The sequence below is a fragment of the Chelonia mydas genome, chromosome 21 (assembly GCF_015237465.2).
Source record: "Chelonia mydas isolate rCheMyd1 chromosome 21, rCheMyd1.pri.v2, whole genome shotgun sequence".
Lineage (NCBI taxonomy): Eukaryota > Metazoa > Chordata > Testudines > Cheloniidae > Chelonia > Chelonia mydas.
In genome coordinates, this window is record NC_051261.2 from 13021097 (window position 1) to 13042053 (window position 20957).

General features: G+C 45.5%; 1 protein-coding gene across 1 annotated transcript; it reads right to left on the minus strand.

Moving 5' to 3' along the window:
• Positions 1-9330: 9330 nt before the first annotated feature.
• Positions 9331-18972, minus strand: PROK1 (prokineticin 1). Its single transcript, XM_037885241.2, has 3 exons — positions 18901-18972; positions 15715-15840; positions 9331-10468 (listed from the first exon to the last, which is right to left on the minus strand). Exons 1-3 carry the CDS (start codon positions 18970-18972, stop codon positions 10349-10351), a joined length of 318 nt encoding a protein of 105 aa, XP_037741169.1. The 3' UTR covers positions 9331-10348.
• Positions 18973-20957: the final 1985 nt, after the last annotated feature.

A 20957-nucleotide genomic window follows, 5' to 3' on the forward strand; every position in this document is an offset into this window, starting at 1 on the left:
AATAAGGGAGCACAGGAGGAGTAACAGACAGCAGGAGCTCTGAGAACAAAAGGAACAGGGCTCATAGACGCTCCCAGGCTGGCAGCCTCTAAATCTACACAGTGATAAAAGACCCGCGCGGCACCGCTGCGGCTGGCCTGAGGCAGCTGACTTGGGCTTGAAGGGCTTGGGCTGCAGGGCCATAAAATTGCAGTATAGACATTTGGACTCGAGATGAAGCCTGGGCTCTGAGATCCCGCCAGAGGGGAGGGTCTCAGAGCCTGGGCTCCGGCCCGAGCCTGAATGTCTACACTGCAGTTTTTAGCCCCACAGGCTGAACTCCACAAGCCCGAGGCAGCTGCCCAGGCTCTGAGATTTGGTGCAATGGTTTTGTATTGCAGTGTAGACTTACCCTTGTGATGGAGTGTTCATGCCACACTTCACCTGAAGGGGTTAAGGTAGCTTGGAAGGGGCTAATTAACTTAGTAGCCTGCACCCGGGGGAGAATTAGGCTAGCAGGCCTAAGGGCAGATGAAGTTCAGCTGAGCAGCTATAGGCTGCCTGGGACAAAGCTAGAAAGCTGAGCCCAGAAAGGGCTGTAGGAGAAGTAGCCTGTAGTTAATCTCTGGGAGTTTGAGTCTGGCCAGAACACCGAGCAGGGAAGGCGTGATGAGGTCTGGGAGAAGCAGACTCTGCTTGCTGAATAGAGAATCCTTGTGCTGGAGCCTGGGGCAGCGGGCAGGCCTGTGTTCCCCTACCTGCCATGGGGAAAGTGGCATAGTCTTAGGTTAGAGGATTTCCAGGAGAGACTTTGCTACCCACAACAGGGGAAAACATGCCGTGACTGTCTGGAGGGCCAAGCCATGAAGAAGGAAAGAGGGAGCTTGCTGATTCCTAGAGAGTGCGTGCAACTGTGGCCAGAGCAAACAAAGGAATGGGGCATCAGACCTGGATGGAGCCAATCCCCAGAGCAGGCAGGAGGAGGTGCCCTAGCGGTGAGTGAGCCCCATGACAGCCCAGTTTAGAAATGCTGGACTCTTCTGCTGAGCGGCTAAACTCAGACACTAAAACCCTGTGTTTAAATGTAGGGTAATTACTGCTGAGTCACACTGGCAGGCAGGCCCCATTCACTCCAGTCAGGCTACAAAGGGGAGTGGAAGTGGCTCTTCGGACCAGCAGGAACCAGGGAGCTAGGACAGAGGCGGTCTGGCAGGGAAACGCTAGGAATAACCAAGCTTGGGCTAACGTATAAGCTGCATTACTGGTTTGGAGTTAGCAGGGAGTCAAGGCCTAGGCTTAGTCAGGGTCGGCATGCCCTGCTGAGAATGGGGAAGGGACCCTGCCCCTTCGCAGGGCAGTACATAGATGCTGTGACAAAGCTTTTAAGAAGGGATCTGGCCCGGCATGGCCCCTGTGGCATTCTGTATGCTGCTGATGGCAGGTGTTGGCACAGCCCAGAGGAAAGTGCCCTTATCTGCAATCGCCTGGCAGCCGGCAATCGCCAGGCCATTCGCTGTGATGCTGAGCAATTGCCAAAATAAAGGGTGTGCTTGAGTTTGAAATGATTCAAATCTTAACGATGCAGGTGGTGCTTTAGAAGTTTTTCCTAAGAATTAAACCCTGATAATGGAACACAAACACATGTTCTCGGGCTCAGATCCTGAGCCTTTCGCTCACTGTATGTTCTGCCCTTACTCATGCCGCCTCCCACTGACTGCACTGAGAGATCTGACCCAGCACGGACTTCAGGAGCTGGACCTGTCTAAAGGCACCAATACAAATCTGATCCAAAGCCCGTTGAAGCGAATGAGAGTCTTTCAGTGGCTTTGGAACAGGTGCCACTGCCAGATCCCCAGCTGGTCCTAGCTCCATTGACTTTAACTGAGTTACAACAACTTACACAAGTTGAGAATCTGGCCGTGTGTGTCCTACCCAGTGACTTGAATGACGATAAGTAACAGGGCTCTATAGAGACTGTTGTAAAGCTTATAGAATTTGAGAGAGAATGAGGCCTTGTCTACATGGGAGAGTTTTACCAGTAGAATTATACTGGTATAATTATGTTGGCATAATCCCCTATCTGATTCTGGTATAAACGGAACCAACTAACAAACTAAACTGAAAAAAGACACATCCTGGAATAAGTGTGTGTACACAGAAGGTTACACTGATATTACTGCATCACTTTAAATTTGCATTTTAGCTTCTACCGGTATAACATTACCATGCAGACCAGCCCTGAGATCCTTTCCATAGGCGCGGACTATTATAAAACCGGGTGTCACTCCACTGACGTCAATGGGGGATGCTTAAGCAATGGGTCAATCACGCCAGGTTTGAAAATCATTCTCTGGAGTAAACAGGGGCTAGAGTGGAACTCGTGAATAGAGGCTAGGCCCCTAGCCTTGTGGTTTTTGTACTCTCGTTCCAGGAGTGAGTAATCTAAAGGTCTGAGCAAGTGGCTCAGGGTTTGGACCTTACCTCAATATTGTATGCATTTTGTGGGGCAGGTTCTGCCATGGGACATTCACACATGCAGTAATTTAATAAGGCTACTAAAGGAAGCTCATCTGAGATGCACAGTGACTCAAAGCCCAGACAGTCCCCCATTTATCTGATGGCTGCCACCTTGGCCAACGCAGCTGGGATTGAACCTGGCACCTCCAGAGCTAAAAGCATTAGCGGCTACAGCTTGAATTAAAGAAGCAAGATTCTGCAGCTAGGCCTGTAACAGATTCATTGTGACAGATATGGCAATTTCCTGCAATATCTTTGGGAGATGTTACTGAATTGAGGTTTAAATAGTTTTGGAGTCCACTGAATTATAAATGCAAAGTTTATATATTGTTCAGGGATTGAATGTAGCTTCTCTAGTGGGGAGATGTGGCCATTATGAAGCTTGGGAAGGTTTATGAGCCTCACAGGACTATTTAACACAGGCGAGTTTTACAGTCTCGCTTCTGACTGCAGAGTAGATACAACCTGAGTCTGAGGGCCTGATCCTGTCAGCCCTCCACCAAGTTCAACCAGGTTTGGGCCCAGAATGAACTAAAGCAAGACCAGGTGGATTTCTCTTTTGCTAACTGGTTTTTACTGTTTCTGAGTTCATCAATTCTTGCAGTGCATGAAGTGAAGCAAATGCACTCATGATAAAATGCGGCGGCTAATTTACTTGGTGGTTTGAGGCTGGATTTTTTTATATAGATATTACATGCACAGTTTTTTTATCAAATATTAATAACTAGAACATCAATTTATAATGAGATGCGGAGCTTTCCGCTTCAATCCCAGGCATGCATTTGATGACTTTCAAAGAGGGAAAACTTTTCTGGTATATCAGAAGCAACCCGGGTTTGCAACGACAGAAAGAGAATATTAAATAGCAAGTGACACACAAGTGCAGAAGAACTGAGCTTGGCATGTCAATAAACATGCAATTAACCTCTAGATAACAGCCTTTGATACCCTTGATGATGAGGTTCTATTGATTTCCCTGGCAGGAGAACATGGGTGCTTGCTTCGTTGTGTGTTCTTTTTTCACACAAAGGATGGATGTGTGTAATTGCTCATCCATCCCTTGGGTTTTCTCTTCGGAGCGCCAACCAGGTTCTACGTGTCCCCCTCATGTTGTGAAGATAGTGTGATTTCCCAGGTATCCCAGGGCCTGGGTGAGCTTGGGGGAATGGCGGATAGAAATCTGGCTAAATCTAAGGCTGAACAAAATGAAGATGATGCTGATAGATCAGCTGAAACATCTAGAGAGATGGTACAGCTGGGGACTTACCTCTCCCCCTCTTCACCACAGGCTGTAGATGGGTCTGGATCCCTGATTCCTCCTGCAGTCTCAGGTAGCATCACTTGGGGGTGATAAAGCACCTCTTTCCATCTGTGTTTGGTTCAATATTTCTCTCTGATCCAGGCCTTGCCATAATTATCCACTGTCCGAGCCCCAGACAGGGTTACTACTTTGTGTCCTACGTGTCCTTACCCTGTCAGAAGCTGCAGTGTTTGGGACCATCACCGTAGAATTCAGAAGCACTTATTTATTAGGTTCTTGTTTATTTATAGCACTTACTTCTGAAGACCATCCAGAGGCTACAGCTACTGCAGAACATGTCTCTCCCCATTCAGCGGACCACTGTGTGGGGAGCATATTACACTAATTCTCCCCCCGGCTTTACATTCATTTCTGGGTGCATTTCATGGTGTTGATTTTTATCTTCAAAACTGTCCAGGTTTGGGTCCTGACTAGAGCTGGGCAAATAACTGATTTTTTGATTCATTGGCAGCCCTGAAAAACGGGGGTGGGGTGGGATGGGAATCTGTTTGGGGAACCAAAACGGTTTGGAATTTTCAGCTAATCAGAAAAGTTTATTTTAAAAAAAAGTAGGCCCAATGAAATGTTTGGGGCATTTTTTAATAAAAGTAAAGGAAATGAAGGGCAAGACAATTTTATCTCCTGCTCTCTTTAGATGATCTTTGCACGTTTTGCACATAGCAAGCCTCTGAGTGTGACCCCCCCCCTTATAAATTAAAAACACCTTTTAAATATATTTAACACCATTATAAATGCTGGAGGCAAAGCAGGGTCTGGGGTGGAGGCTGACAGCTCACCACCACCCATGTAATAACCTCATGACCCCCCTGAGGGATCCCGACCCCCAGTTTGAGAACCCCTGCAGTAGATCAAGCCATACTATTTGATGCAGTATCTCTGTTACAAATGATAAGTTTAAAGCTTGTAAAATTGAAGACAAAGGTAAAAGAGGAAGTTACTTCACAACTTAGGAAGAGTATGTCATTAAATGTAACTAGTTAGCAGTTATAGTTACTCAACCTACATCTCCTGTGTGTGAAACAGACAGCATCTGCTGTCTTACATGTTTTAAAGGCTTAGGATTGAATTATGCCAAGGATTCTGGCCTATAGGTGGGTGTATATAACACTATTGTTAGTAAGCGCCTTATCTTCTGTATTGTCATTACAATCAGTTTCTCTGAATACAATGTTTAGTAGCGCACCTTTCTGAAAAAGATGGTGGAACCAAAATTGCTAGTGACCTCTAAGTTTCTGCTTGATGGGTACCTATTGGAGATGGTCTAGAAAATGCCATATTCTGGGTCCTTTCCAGTCCTAATGTAAATCTGCGACCAGCATATTCATGTGTCCATCTATTTAAGGGTTTGTGTAATTCAGTCTCCTCTATGTTGGGTGTCTAAATGCTATAACATTGCTACTCTAGTCAGTTTTCATAATACAGAGATGCTCATAAAAATGCCATAGATTCAGGGGTGCCAGAACAGTTTTTATGGGGGGGGGGGGGGGGGGCTGAGAGCCATTGACCCAAACCATAAACCCTGTATATGATGGAAACCACTTGAAGCCAAGGGGTGTGGCACCCCCCTAGATCCAGCACCTATGCATAGATTAGCTTTCTGGATAATTCCACCTTCTCCAAGGTCTTCGCTTCAATACGGTTGAAGAATAAAATGCTCCCTCCACGAGGTGGCAACAGAAACAAGCATGTGTTCGATAAAGGAAAACGTCTGGAGTAAGATAAGTGACTCAGGATGACGGGTATGTCTGCTATGCATGTCGAGTAGAGCTGTCCACATTTTGACCGAAAAACAGGGTTTTACAGGAAAATGTCACTTCCAGGCTACATTTTATTTTTTTTCAATGGGAAATGTTTAACTGCAACCATGTTTTCAGGGTTGAGGTGCACTTTTCGGCTTGATATTTTTCCAGAACGGAAATGAAACAACAATTTCTATTAGAATTGAAAAGAAACAAAAACCAAACTTCTCAAACGTCCTGTGACAAGCGTGTGTGGGGATGGGGGAGAAACAAAATAATAAAACCTGAACAAATGTATTGTTTGAAATTTCTGGCAGGGGAAAAAAAACCCCTCAGTTTTACAACCAGTCCTCATGTCTAGTGAAATTCACCCCAGTGCAGAGGGATGGCATGAGACCTAGGTACGATCCTAGTCTCATTTAAGCCCTTAGGGTAACTGTAGTGGGGTGGCTGCCCCACTCCTTTACTAGATGGGGTTTCAGCAGGCCAGGGAGGCGGTGCACATGGGCGGCCAATCAGAGAAGGCCTGCTAAGGAGCCAATCAGAGGCTGAGTGAGAGACAGCCAATCAGAGCCAGGCTCAGCCATATATAAAGGCTGCCCAGGGAGGGAGTAGGCAGTCTCTCCCTGACTGGCAAGGGAGGAGGACAGGCTCCTTTATGGAAAGGTAGCACCTTGGACAGAGTAGTGCTGGGGAAGGGCAGAAGGAGCTGGGGAGCTCCGGCCAAGGAAAACCCAGGCTGCCGGCCTAGGCCAGGCAGGTGCATAGGGCTGAAGGGGAAGTGGCCCAGGGACAATAGCAGGAAAGGAGAGAGAAGGAGGGCAGAGAGGCTGCTGCTAGAGGGTCCCTGGGTTGGGACCTAGAGTAGCGGGTGGGCCCGGGTGCCCCCCCTTCCCCTTGTGCTACACCAGGCTGAAGAGGAGCATGGCCCCATCTAGGCTGTGGCTGGCCCGGTGATAAGGGGCTAGACTCAGAGGCTGCAGCAAGCCACTCCAACAAGGTGCAGATCGGGTACTGCCGATAACACCAGACCCCGGAAGGGGGTGAGGCTGGAGCAGTGGGTACTGCCGGAGGGCAGTGTCCTGAAGAGGATGCTGCTGAGCGGGGAGCAACAAGGATCCCTGAAGCAGCAGAGCAGACGAAGGGCAAGGCACCATGCAAAAAAGGTGCTCCGTGGCTGGACAGAGCTAATTTCTGGAGCAACCAGTGGGAGGCGCCAGTGGTGGTGAGTCCTAACCCGTCACAGTGACTTTAAAGACCATAATCCCTTATGGGGGTGTATGTCATTGTGAAACTGTATTGCTCTTTTTTTCTGCACAGTGCACTTTTTAAAATGTCAAAGAACTCCACCTATGTGCTGCGATAGTGGCCATTTTGTTCTCAGCATTACTGCAGCTTGTTAGAGGGGGGGCTCATGCACTGTGCTCTCTCTCTCTCTCACTCCCACCCCAAACTTTACTTCTGTTCATTCTTGTTGCTGTTTTCTTTAGTTTTAAAACAGTCATTCTGACTGAATGCAAAATTCTACAGGGGTAAGTGGATAGAAGTCCCATGAATTCAATGGAGTTGCTTCCATTTACACCAGCAGAGAATCTGGCTCTGAAAGTGTATCTTGGTGTGCAAAACAAAATGAGAAACTCACTAGCATTGTATGTGTTGTCATGTTCTGCTCTAGCAGCTGGCCCATCATAGGGTAACAACCTACTTCTGCTACAATCTAATGGTCTTGCTCCTTTAGCTCAAGCAAAGCCCTTTAGCTCTTTAGTACATACAGAGAATCGTTCCACTAACGCTTATTTTATTTGGTTCCAATAATGAACTAGGATCCACATGGCATGTCCCCAGAAAACTGCCAGATAAGTATCACATCAGCCCACTCACCTATTATAACACTAAAGATGATGTATCCTAGTCAATAAGACTCTGCAAACTCAATATCTCATCTGATGTTCCAGATAAAATTAAGTGGAAAGAGACAGATACAGCCTTTCTCTCACCCTTTGCCTGCCTTGTCTAGTTAGATTGTAAACTCTGAGCAAGGACTGTCTTTTTTATTCTATAGTTGTAAAGAATAACAGGGTCCTAACAGCAGTTGCAGCCCTGTGGGTGCTACCGTAATACAAATGAATGGTCTAGTGCTGAACTAGATGGCATAAAAATTGAGACCTCAAAACAGTTTTACCATTGTATGTTTATCATAATACAGTCAAACACACAAGTTTCCCATGTACATAATATTACAAGCAGAATGTTATTTTCCCAGTGAACAGGGTTTTTGAATCCATTCCAAAAAAGTTTTTTGCATTGCTTCTATCTTCTTGGAAACAAACCTCCATTTTGCAATAGCTGCTAAAATTAAACCAGAAATCAAGGTCAAATGACACAGAAGGATCTTAAACAGGCCTTTAAAAAGGGCAAGTGCATACAGGCCTCTGAACTGATGAAATTTCCTGAAGGTAACGTATCACATATATTAGTGAACAATATTTAATTGTATTTAGTATACTTCTGGAGTGAGCTTGACAGACCTAAATGTGAAGACCAGCCTGTGATATTGTAATAATAGGATATCTGAAGCTTAGACAGATGCTGAGTAGGGTGTGAATAACTAAACCTTTCCTTTTAGTATTACATACTTTCCCTAAGGACTGATTCAAAACCTACTGAAGTCAATGGAGATACTGCAACTGACCTGAATGGACTTTGGTTCAAGCTCCTAGTGAATAAATGCTAGACTTAATTGAAACATTACGATAAAGGCTTGTATCTGGGTGAGCACCTAAAGGGAAATCAAACCGTTCAATAATTAAAGAGACACACAGTATAAAAAATGGGTTGGGCTGGTTTAAACTAGTGTCAATGGTGGATTCTCTGTAACTTGGAGTCTTTAAACCACGATTTGAGGACTTCAGTAACTCAGCCAGAGGATAGGGGTCTCTGGCAGCAGTGGTGGGTGAGGTTCTGTGGCCTGCAATGTGCAGGAGGTCAGACTAGACGATCACGATTGTCCATTCTGGCCTTAAAGTCTGTCTCTCCACTCTTACCCATGTTGAGTAGTAGCTGATTCTGCAAACAATCCCATTAAGAACAAATAGGACTGCTTGTGGAGTATGCTACTACACAACATGTGTATGGATGCTAGCATCTGGTCCTATCCTTAAAAACCTAACTGTTAATCATTACAGCTTGGATTAACAGCTGTGCAGAGGATGGAAGTTCTGTTTTGTGCAGGATTTTGAGACTTCAACGTTTAGCTTTGTTCTAAATCAGAGTAAAAACCCACCATTTTGAAATTCTCTGCAAATGACGCAATCATTTCAGGTTGATTTTAAACAATAAATTGACAGTTGTTTAATTTTGATTCTTTATTATATTTTAATTTAATAAAATTTAATGACAAGTCACCGCAAAACAAATCAAAAGGTTTTATTCTGAAAATGTCAATCCCATTTTGATATTGTTGGAGCTTTTTACCGATTCTCTTCTAAAAGGAAATTCCACTGCAAACAACCAAATTTCGCAAAGCATTTTGATTTGATGGACCTGTATGTTCTCTCAAAATATGGTTCTATGAAAGTTTCTCTGACCAGCTGAGACTTTCAAAAATGAAATGGGGCGGGGGGAGGGGGGGAGAATGTACACTATTTAGTTTGCAATATTGTAGTAGCTGTGTGGGTCCCAGGATCTGACTGACACACACACACACACGGTAATAGCTTTTATTGGACCAACTTCTGCTTGGCGACAGACAAGTTTTTGAGCTCCACAGAGCAGTTCTTCAGCTTAGCATTTCACTGTGGTTGGTTAATGAAACTCGGCTGGTTAATTTCACCTGCTGTTTATTTTCAGTTCCTATTCCCCTGCACTAGTCTGATTGTAAAGCCTGTACTCACCCTGATCAGTACTTACTCCCAGAGTAGACCCACTGGATACAACAGGACTGCATGGAGCAGCTGCTGTTGGTGTGCAGGGATGTGGGGTTTGACTACAGAGGCCAAAGTTCCTCCTCCTTTTGCAAGGTGGAGCTCTGGTGTAGACAGCATGGAGCAGATCAGACAGTGGATGCCATAAGCTGCAGCCTGCCTCTGGTCTTATATTCTTTTTATTCAAGCATCCCATAACTGTTAAGCATAAGCTCCATGCCTTACTAAGAATAACAGCACAGGGGTTATTTGGGTGAGTAAGCACTTAACCATATGAGTGATGGTTTTTTAATCCTGAAAACCTTTCTCTGTAGTAAAACCCCTTCGTTCCGTTATATAAAATAAATGTTGGGTCTGAAGTATTGTTGACAGCATCCCCCACTTTTTTTTTACATGTAAAGTGACATTTTCAGAAGATGTTGGAGATTTTCAAAGGGCAGTTAGGCACCCAACTCATTGAAAGTCAATGGGAGTTAGGTGAGTGCACACAGGCTAGTGAACAAAGCACTGGATGTGGACCCAGAAGACCAAGGTGCTATTCCTGTCTCTGCCACTGGTCTGCTGAGTGACCATGGGTAAGTCACTTTGCCTACTTGTGCCTCAGTTTTCTCATCTATAAAATGGGGATAATGATCCTAACCTCTTTAGTAATGCATTTTGAGATCTACTGCAGGCTGTGCTTAATCAGTGCTCAATGTTATTTGTGCCTTTGAAAATCTCCCTCTACCTGTATTTTGTCTTTACACTCACTGTAGAATACTTGGTGGTGGTGAAGGGAAATTAAAAAAGGCGTTGGGTGGTGCTCATTTCAGAGAGCAGTGCTGCCCGGTCCTCCAGCTGGGAAGGCCTCTGAAGCTCCATCCTGTTTGCTAAAAGTCTATGTTCTTGAAGTCTACTGAACACCGGAATCTGCCATCAATGAACCTGGAGCATATAAAGTTTGGCAAACACGGGCAGGTGTGGTGTTGGCGTTTTCCAAGGAAAGGGACCTTCAGCAGAAAATGGAAGAGACAAAAGACACCACAAAGAATGTCAGAACTTCAACCACAGAGCAATGCTAGGAAAATCCTTGGCTGGGTGAAACAGACTCCTCCCTGTCTTCCTGTAGGGGTTTCATGTCCAGTGACAATGGGCCAAATCCTGAAGTTCTTTACTCTGGCCCCAATCCAGCAAAGCACTTAAGCTAATGGATAACTTTGGCTGTGTGAGTAATCCCCACCGGCTTCAATAGGACTAGTCAGGCGCAGTATTGTCAACGCCAAGTGCTCAAAACTCAGGACTCAAGCCCCCAAAACTCAGGGACTTGACTTGACAAATCACAGGCCTTTTTAAAAAGTATTGGCTTATTTAATTAACCTCCTCGTGTCTGAGCTTTCGGGGACACCCAGGTCTTGTTTAATCAGCTTTTCTCTCTAACCATGGGGGTTAGCAACTGCCTAATTTTGAAATGGAAGTTGAGGTTCTCCCATAATGGCATGACTCCAAGAGCTGGGGCCTTGTGAGAAAACACCCGCTGCGACCAGATTGACAATAAAATGGTCAAAGTGGGCAACACTGCAAACCAAGGCCTAATCCTGTAGCTCTGATGGGCAGCACGGGTCCCCTTGCTGACCATGCAATTCCTAGCAAGAGTAAAGGGTTGCAGGATTGGGTGCTTGGTCCTGACTCGGGTATCCTCTTGGAGCTCATTTGGACCACAGCCAGCTGAGGCTTTCAACTCAGAACTCCTTACAGTCATGAGTGGATTTAGCCTGGCAACTCCAGGGAGTAGGGTGATCAGGTGTCCGGTTTTGGACTGGAACACCCAGTCAAAGAGGGATCCTGGCGGTTTCGGTCAGCACTGCGGCCTGGGCTGTTGACTGTCCGGTTGGTAGTGCCGCCGTGTTACACAGCAGGGCTGGCAGCTCCCTGTTAGCCGCCACGCCACACCGCATGGGTCCCAGGTCGGGAAGCAGCCGCCGTGTCCGGCTCCTAGCCTGAGGGATGGCCGGGGGGTGCATGTGCTGCCCCGCCCGCAGGTGCAACTCCCATTAGCTGGGTCAGGGCAGGTGAGGAACTAGCGTGAGCCTCATCAGGCGGCTATTGAGGGGTCGTGTGCTGTCAGGTGTCTTGATGGTACAGGTGGATAAATACGGTTCTCCTTCGGATCCTCCCTTAAAACATGCTAGATTCACAGGCCTCCCAGCATGATCCCCTGCCCAGCACTTCCCCGCTGTCTGCCACTAGGGCTGTCCTCTCACATCTCGCATGCATCTGTTAGGCTGTCACACCTTAGGGATAGGGGCCTTGTCGCTGTACGTGCTCTGAACAGAGCAGTGCACGCTCCCCGTGCTCTGTAGACCAGTGGAGCCACAGTCGATGCCTTGCAGTACATTGCAGGTCGAGTTCTGAGCTGGGAACAGAACCCAAGGGTCCTGCGTCAGAGCCCACTGCTTTCACTATTGGACAATGCTGCTTCTTTCCCTTGAAACTAGGAACCAGCATTTTTACACTGGGGTGCGTGAAGTTAGGCCTTTAAAGTGGGGGTGGAGGGGCTAAGGCACCCAATTTCCCTTGAAAGTCACTTTGGCTCCTTTGACAATCCCAGTGGGCAGTGACCTAAGAACAGCTTGACTTTCAGAGGTGCCGGGGTCTGCAGCAGGCCCCCCCTCCTGTTTCTGTCTCATTCTGCTCTTAGGTTTCAGAGTAGCAGCCGTGTTAGTCTGTATCTGCAAAAAGAACAGGAGGACTTGGGGCACCTTTAGAGACTAACACATTGATCTGAGCATAAGCTTTCGTGAGCTACCGCTCACTTCATCGGCTGCCTTAGTTCACTTTTCATAGATTTAGAGATTCCCAGGGCAAGATTCTAGTCTGATCCCCTGTCTCACCTCAGCCAGAGAACTGCATCCCAATAATTCCTAGAGCAGATCTGGTAGGAAAACACCCATCGTGATTTAAGAATGGTCCGTGATGGAGAACCCCTTGTGACCCTCGGTAGATGGTTTCGGTGGTTAATGACCCTCCCCTGTTAAAAATGAATGCCTTATTTCCAGCCTGAATTGTCTAGCTTCAACTTCCTCCCTGTTGTCACAGGGACCGGAGAGCCAGACCCTCCGCTGGTGTGAGCTGGGGAAGTTCCATTAAAGTCGGCCATTCTGCCTGCATTGGGACCCGCCCGCAATGAGTATCCTAGAATCATAGAATATCAGGGGTGGAAGGGACCTCAGGAGGTCATCTAGTCCCACCCCCTGCTCAAAGCAGGACCAATCCCCAATTTTTGCCCCAGATCCCTAAATGGCCCCCTCAAGGATTGAATTCACAACCCTGGGCTTAGCAGGCCAATGCTCAAACCACTCAGCTATCCCTCCCCCCCCACCCCCATGAGCGTTAACTCAACTGTGATGCACCGTGCTCCTGATTCTCCTCTCACCTCTCCAATTCCGCTGGAGCAGGTCCTGATTGATCGACATGCGTGAGAGCAAGATCAGGTCCTGTGAAGTGGAGTGGGAGGAGAAGTTTGGAGTAAGACGTGCTGTTGTGTGGGTGTTTGTGAATGGGGGACTAATTGCACCGGCTCTCTGGGGGTGAAGGGAATACTGATTGTCTCCTTGCCTCTAGACACTAGAGAATCCATAGGGACATATGCCTGCCGCGTTATGAAATCCTGTCCCTGCTGTCACAGGCAACCCTATCAGAATCCCATTCATCTACTGACCAAACTCCACCTTCAAATCACTTAGGTTGTTTGACCCCCCCCACTACTTTTACTGCGAGGCTGTTCCAGAACCTCTGCTGGTTAGAAACCTGCTTCTAATTTCCAGCCTCCGTTTATTCCTGGCCAGCTTATCCTCCGTTGTTCTTGTACCAACGGTGTCCGTTAGCCTCAACGGTTCTTCTCCCTCCCGGATGTTTATCCTCTGATGTATTTAGAGAGCCCTGGGAACCCCTTGTCTCTTTCTGTAACATATAATCTCGGGCAAGCTCTCTGCTTTCCCCAGGGTGGTTCAAATTTGCTTCTAACCCTTCGCCTGCCACGTGAACTGCTGAGTCCTTGCTCCATCTCCTGGTGGATGTAGCACACACTAGAGAGTAGTGGCTGGGGGGGTTGCAAATTCAGTGTGAAATCCTGGCCCCGTTTAAGTGAACTGGGGTTTTGCTGTTGGGGGTGTTGGGATTTCACCCCTTGATTCTATTCCTAACTCCAGCAGTGGCTGCATGAGTCTAGGCTATGCAGGATTGTAGCTGTGTTGGTCTCAGGACTTCAGAGAGATCAGATGGGTGAGCTAATATCTCTAATTGGTGAGAGAGACACGCTTTTGAGCCACAGTTGCTAAACTTGTTTCCACCCCACCTCGCCCCAGAAGTTGGTCCAATAAAAGCTATCACCTTGCCCATCTCATCTCTCTGATCCTGGGCTAGCCACTTAGGGCTAGACATTCAAAAGAACATGGCATCCATTTGGGCGGTAGAATAAATGGACAGACTTCTACAACAGCTCATCACACTGGCCCCAGCTGTGCCCTTGGCAATACTGGCCTGGAGCCTCTGATTATGCAGCCATTACAGGAGTGGTCTCATTGAATAAAGGTTGCAGAATCTAGACCTCTGTGCCTTGTTTTCCCCTAGCTTTAACACGAGGATAATGCCTCCCTCAGAGGGAGACTTATACAGCACATGGAGGTCCTCAATAATGAAAGGAGCTGAGCAGAGCAAATTATTGGGATAAACTATCCCTTGGCTATGAGCAGATATCGTTTAGCTGTTACCTGTTTTTGCTGAAAATTAGGGGACACCATGAGATTCACCATTAGAACAGCCAGGGTGGAAAGGGCCTGGATTCCCCAATGTCTTCAACTTCCTCCTTCACCTCTCCTCCATTTGTCCTTCTCATCCCCCATCTTCTCTCCCTCCTTTCTGGTATTAAATGGGAAGGTGAGGTGACAGACATTTATCTCCCTGTCTTTTCAAAACAATCCCTTATGAAATTTAAGCCTCGAGAATGTATCTTTATTTCCCCTTGGCGGTGATTTTAATAAAGTCTGATCCCTTCTGAATCTTTCCCCATCTCCTGCAGGCTGATCCCAGGCAGAAAGCCCTGCATTATTTACTGAGTCTCCCTCCTACGAGATCAATGTCTGAGGAGTTATTAGCAGAGTCCCTCAAAGGCCTTAGCGACTGGTGCTAGGTACTCCCACTTTGGGGTAATGCTAAGGCTTTCGTGTTGCGTGCTGGACAAAGCCACGGAGTTCTGAAGGTTCACGGACGTTATCCTGGCTTCTGGTTTGCTTTGTTGAGTATTTAGAATTAAATCTCAAGTGACAAAAGCACCTTTCTTTAAATAAACTGAAAGCACAGATTGAGCCCCCTGGAGCCACGTGCTCAGCACGACTTGAGCTGTTAAACAGGCTTGTACAGCTCTGGCCATAGGCCAGCAGTGACCTGTAGAAGCTTTGACAGGTTGGTGTTAGTAGAGTGCTGTTTGAGGATCTGGCTGGAAGCGTGCGTGGTCATGGTAGGGGAAGCTGGGTGTTAGGACTCCTGGATTCTCTTTTCAGCTCTGCATGTTTGGATAAGCCTCTGTGTGCTGGTGCAGATAGGGGGAAACTGAGGCACAGATTAGGCACCACATGTCATGCAGGGATTCTCTCCGTTTGAGAGCAGAGCCCAGAGTGCTTGAGTCCCAGACCAGTGCCTGCCCCACTGGAGTATACATCCACAGATGGATGGCATTTTGCACCCTGATCCCTGAAAGTCCTTCAGATTACAGTGTGATATATTAAACTGTAAACATTACAAGCTGTCACTTTAAATCCTAAGGGGTTTCCTTGTCTTGCTAGTAGGCTGGGGGGGTCTGTAGGGAAGTCTGCAATTGGAAGTCTGCAGAGAGCCAGTCTAGAATAGGATGGGATGAGTTGTGCCTCTGTTTTAGGGAGCAGCCTGTTTTCTCTCTCTCTGTTCTGGGTTCTTCTATGTTTATCAATCTGAATTCTGAGAAATAAGGTAATGTTACGTTGCAACCTTCCCGCAAGAGAATTCTCTGTGTATGCCATGAACATACCTTACAGGATCTGGTTAGCAGGGTTATAGCACTGCCTAGACTAATGTAATGTGCCATTTAAAAAAAAAAATACTACCTTTGAACTCATCCCTCCCAACAAAGAGTTGCTCTAGAAAATATAGCTGCAGCAGTATTGAAAAAGATCAGCCCCCGGGCCATTGCTTAGACGAGGCTGTGAAAGGGTTAAGGCCATACCTTGTGACTGAACGGGTGGCATTCATCTCCTTCCTGTCCCAGCGGAGTGCACATCCTGAGTCCTCGAAGCCACAGGCTGATGGCACAGCATGTCCCGGCTCCACACTGCAGATCCCTCTCGCAAGCCTAACGGGGAGGCAAAACAAGCGCCAATTAGCCGGAGGTGCATTCAGATCAGCTTTACTGTGTGCAGGGGAAAATCCCTGCTCCAGGGCGACAGGTAAATAAGTCAAGCTGGGCTGGCAAGTGCTTCAAAGACCGGCATCTATTCTTAATCGGAACAAGAGGCTCTTTAAAAGCCACATATCTCAGGTTAAGTTGATGAGGGCTTGTGGTGAGAGTGAGAATCCGATTCTGGCTAGAAGGGCTTTACACAAGCTCTTCTGACATCTTCAGGACTCAGATGCCAACAGGGAGGAAAGGTCTTTGTGCTCCTGAGGCTGACAGGTGATGCATGAGGTGAGCTAGGGAAGCCAGCCATGCTGAGTTCAGCATTAAACCAATGGCTACATAATAAAATAGTCACTTATTTGTTTGCATTACAGTCAGGGATCAGGACCCTGGCGGAAATCAGTGTTGCTCCCACTGAAACTAACAGCCATGCTGATTTACACCAGCTGAGGATCTGACCCCAAATCTTTCATTCTCTAGAATCTGGGAGCCAAAAACTGAAAGCTTTGAACCGGTAACGTGTACCAGAAGATCATGGTTCTAGGCCCAAATATTCTAGGAAACGCTTGGAGCTAAAGCAAGTTATTTTCTTTTGACAATCTGCACAGATTTGGACTTTGGAAAGTAGGGGCACTTTTCAAATCAAAGACACAAGTGGATCCCTACCTAGCATTTGTTTCCTGTATCCAAAATCAGTGCAGCGTGACAAAATGCTCCACTTGCTCCAAAATGCTCCATGTTTGAGACATTTGGCTAATACCGAGCAAGCTGATACCAGTCAATGGGAGATTTGCCTGAGACAGGGCGGCAGGTTTTAGCTTCTCAGCTGCTGAAATTACATGTATGGCTAGAATCAGATCCCCTCCCTCACTGCCTGGTCCTTTATTTCACAAGTGGTCCTACTGAAATCAGTGGGAGTTTTTTTTGCTGCTCTGAAGAATCTTTACAGTTTACTTGGTGGTGGAGTGTCATAATTCTAGGGCTAACTTTTCATTTTTTAGAGTACCATTTGGGAATGGATGAAACGAAGTGAAAAAGGCCTTTGTTCTGTGTGGCTTTATCAGACTAAGAATAGCCACTAGATTTTTTTATAAAGGAAGAATATTGGAGCTCATAACGGAAACCAGTGGGATAGAATTGCAATCTCTTCTGCAGTATTTACATGTGTGTATTGAGAGAGAGGAACTATAAAAGTTTCAATTTTTAAAACAAGCTAGATTTGATCAGTAAAGTGTAAAAACTTTAAACCTTTTAGAAGGAGAGCCTGATGCTGATCCTGTTTAAGTCAATGGTAAAACTCCCAGCTGTGGGACCAGGATCAGGCTGAAATTGCACAGAAAGGCAGGTGTGAATTTAATTTTGTTAGGGAGGGAAACAAATTGTACATTCCTTTTTTGAAATGAAGCTCTCTTCTTTAAACAATTCTTTGGGCATAAGAAGTCTCCACTACAAATTTATTTGCAGGGAGAAGAAAGGGATATTCTAGGATTTGCTTTCTTTCATGAGAGAGTGAATCTGCTTTTTCGTATTTTAATCCTTTTCTGAATTCATGTCTCTGAAATGGAAAACAAGGGAAGCCAGGACTTTGAAATGTAAAGTAACATAAGGGGCTTTGGAGTGATGCTCAGGAATTTCACTATTCCTCTGTGCTTTGACTTCAGCCTGGCCCCTCCAACAGCTCAGAGTTCACTCTAACCCAAGAGCAGTTTAATAATATGCTCTCACAAAAGCAGAATTTATACACTCCAACGCAAATTAACACCATTTAAATACATTAGCATATATTGCTTGGACTCTTGGCCTCTCTCCTTTTCTCTTTAAATTTGGATTTTTTTCTCTGGGTATAAATTAATGAGACTGACATTAATTAGGATGCTGGGGCAGATAGGCAACACTGACTTCAGTGGCGCTAGGACTGCTTATGCCAGCTGAAGATCAGGGCCTCTGTCTGAAGGTGCTGTGCTCCTCTCACATCTAGTGAAGTCAGTGACGGTTTGGGATGCTCAGTACCTCCTAGGATCAAAGCCCCCAAAATGCTCATGGGCCAGTTTGGGGGTGTCTATTAACATGTCCTGACCTTTGTGTTGTGTTTCTTAGAACTTGACATTTTTCTCAGCTTGAAAACTTTTTAACATTTCTCTCCTCCCCTCTTTGACTCAAATACCAGTTTATGGCACTATAGTGTTATGAACAAGCGCTTATGATTCCCCCGCCTGCTTTTTGTCTGCATACATTTCTCTCTATGGGCTCATAGCTGATAGAGTACAAAAGATGATCAGTGAGTAAGAATTTAGCATTTAGTTTAACTCATACAAAAATCCAGTACTTCTTATCATTCAGCTAGCCTTGTCTCACTTTGGAAATAATGTAATTAGATACGAGTGATCACAGCTCAAAAAATCATGTACAAGTAAAACCATTATTTGTGTTACTAATAAACCTCTACAGAAACCAAACAAATGTAAAAATCATAACGCATTTTTCCGTATTTATTCTATTTCTGTTTTTTTCTAGAACTTTCTGCTGAAATGTAGGGGTGGGGGAATCAAGTCTGTTTCACTTTTGTTTATAGCCAGTGTCACTTTCAGATTCACTGGGCATCAAGTGCTGCTGGAGGAATGTTGATTTAGTTCAAACTAAGTTTCCATCAGAAACAGAAAATTAAAACCGTGCAAGCATTTCTCTTGGGTTTAGGATTGCTTATTTTTTATCACTGATATGTTGGGACCAAAATGTGAGCTGTTAATACACACACAATGATATTTCATTATAACTAATATAAAGACACGCTTTGAAGATATAAGCACAGTATAAATTTTTGCTGTATGTATTCTTATTTGAGCGTTCAGGAGGAAATTCTTTTCTGAATTTCAGAAAATAAATATTTTCACTGCTAGAAGATGCAATGATCTTCTCCAATCTTAGGGAATCTTGTAGCACCCGCATCTTGGAAGGAATACAAGATCTCTGACATGTTCAGATGTCACATTAGATAGGCAAGAAAGTCAGACTTACCCCAGTGATGACTGCACATTTGTAAAAAGTTATTAAAAGGAAGAAGCACAAGATTTGGATGACCGTTTTCATGGTGACTAGGAAAATAAGGAAACTCTTCTCTCTCTGTCGTGCCAGAATAACAGTGCGATGTCTGAAGTCCTTGTCCCCTTTCTCCTTGCTCTCCTCCTGATGAGATCTGAGAGCACCCTCCCTCGCCTGGCTCTGTATATAACATCTCAGCCCCTTCAGTCTCCTTCACTGATGTTTTTTCTGATGATCTCAGAATAGGCAGATGAGACCCAACTCTGCTGATGTGTGGGGAAAAAAAATTTAATAAACTAGAATGAGAAGACAATCATTCTACCCTTACAAATTATGCAGTTTTTAAATGATTTAGAAACGTATGGATTTGTTTTAAACTGTCCTTCTATAGCCACTATAAATTTGTGTTAGAATAAAATTAAGGATTTGCAACTTTTTGCAAAAACAAAGACAAAATTAGGCTGATTCCCCCCCCCCCCATGCTAGTGCAGAGTGTGCAACGTGTTGGTATCCGTGATAAGTGTGTTGTGGGGGAGAGGGGGGAGAATTGTGTGACTATATTACGTCTGAATATAGTATGTAAATATCCTAATGTAGGTTTGAAAATATTCTGTCTGCTTATATTTGAAATATCTTCCAAAACATTTTAAGTCCAGGAAACAATATGAACACACTTGTTTAAATAGATAAATGGATTTATAGTCAAGAGAATTATAACCTGTGAAAAGTCATATTGGTATTTCACATCATGGTCCAATGGACAGAGAACCCAGCTGGGTTTCAGAAGACTTCTATTCTATTCGTGACTCTGCCACTGACCTGCTGTATGACCCTAGCCAAGTCTCTTCACCACGCTGTGCCTCAGTTTCCCTTCCCTGTAATGCTGGTCGAAATTCAGAATTTCTGTTCTGTGGGAAATTTCAAAATTTGTTTTCATTCCAAACTGGAACAAAACCAAAATTGCCCACGAAATGAAATTATTTCAAAGAACTATTTCAGGTCCATCAAAATGTTTTTATTTCCTACACAACCAAAAGGTTTCATTCTGATTTTGACTTTTCAGTTTTGTTTGATAGGTTAAAAATAATATAACTTCAAAATGTAAAGTCATTTTAAAAAAAAAAAAATCAAAACATCCCATTCTGAGGTGGTAAACAGAATGTTTCATCCTTCTCTAAACACTTTCACTTTTCTCCCCACCGCCTGCCCGCGGGAAATGAAGTGATATTGAAATTGACGCATTGCAATGGAAAGCTTCGCTTTCAACAACCCGGCATTTTCATAGCATATCAGGGTTGGAAGGGCCCTCAGGAGGTCATCTAGTCCAACCCCCTGCTCAAAGCAGGACCAATCCCCAACTAAATCATCCCAGCCAGGGCTTTGTCAAGCCTGACCTTAAAAACCTCTAAAGAAGGAGATTCCCCCACCTCCCTAGGGAACCCCCTGGAGAGAATTTGACAGCTCTACCTCTACCCCCTTTGCCTGTCTTGTCTACTTAGACTGTAAGTTCTTTGGGCTGCGGCTCTGTCTCTCAGGTCGTGGCAGCACGGCGGGAGTGTATGGCAACACACAGCAGTGTAAAGCAGCCTGCGTCCACACTGTGCTGTGTAGCAACACGCGGCCGTGAAAGACTTAGGCGGGGGGAGGCAGCGGGAGCTACACCATTTAAATAACAGCGTAGACATGGGTGGCACTTCCTGAGTGTGTAGAGAGCTGGGCAGGGCAGATGCTCCCAGTGTTGAGGGGTCTGTCCTCACCTAAGCAGTGCCTCCCTGTCTACACTGTTCTTTATACCCGTGCTAGGGGGGCCCTACAGGGTTCTCTACACATAGCCTGACTCTGTGTATCACAGACTGTGATGTGTAGTGCAGCATCCAGCACGAAAGGGCCCTGATCTCAGATTTGGCCTCTAGGCACCACTGTGATGAAAACAATAAGAAGACCGGGATAATTATACTGCCCTTCCTTTGCTCAATGCTTTGAGGTTGACAGCTACAAAAGCTTTAGTTAAGAGGTAAGTATGACTGAGGCTG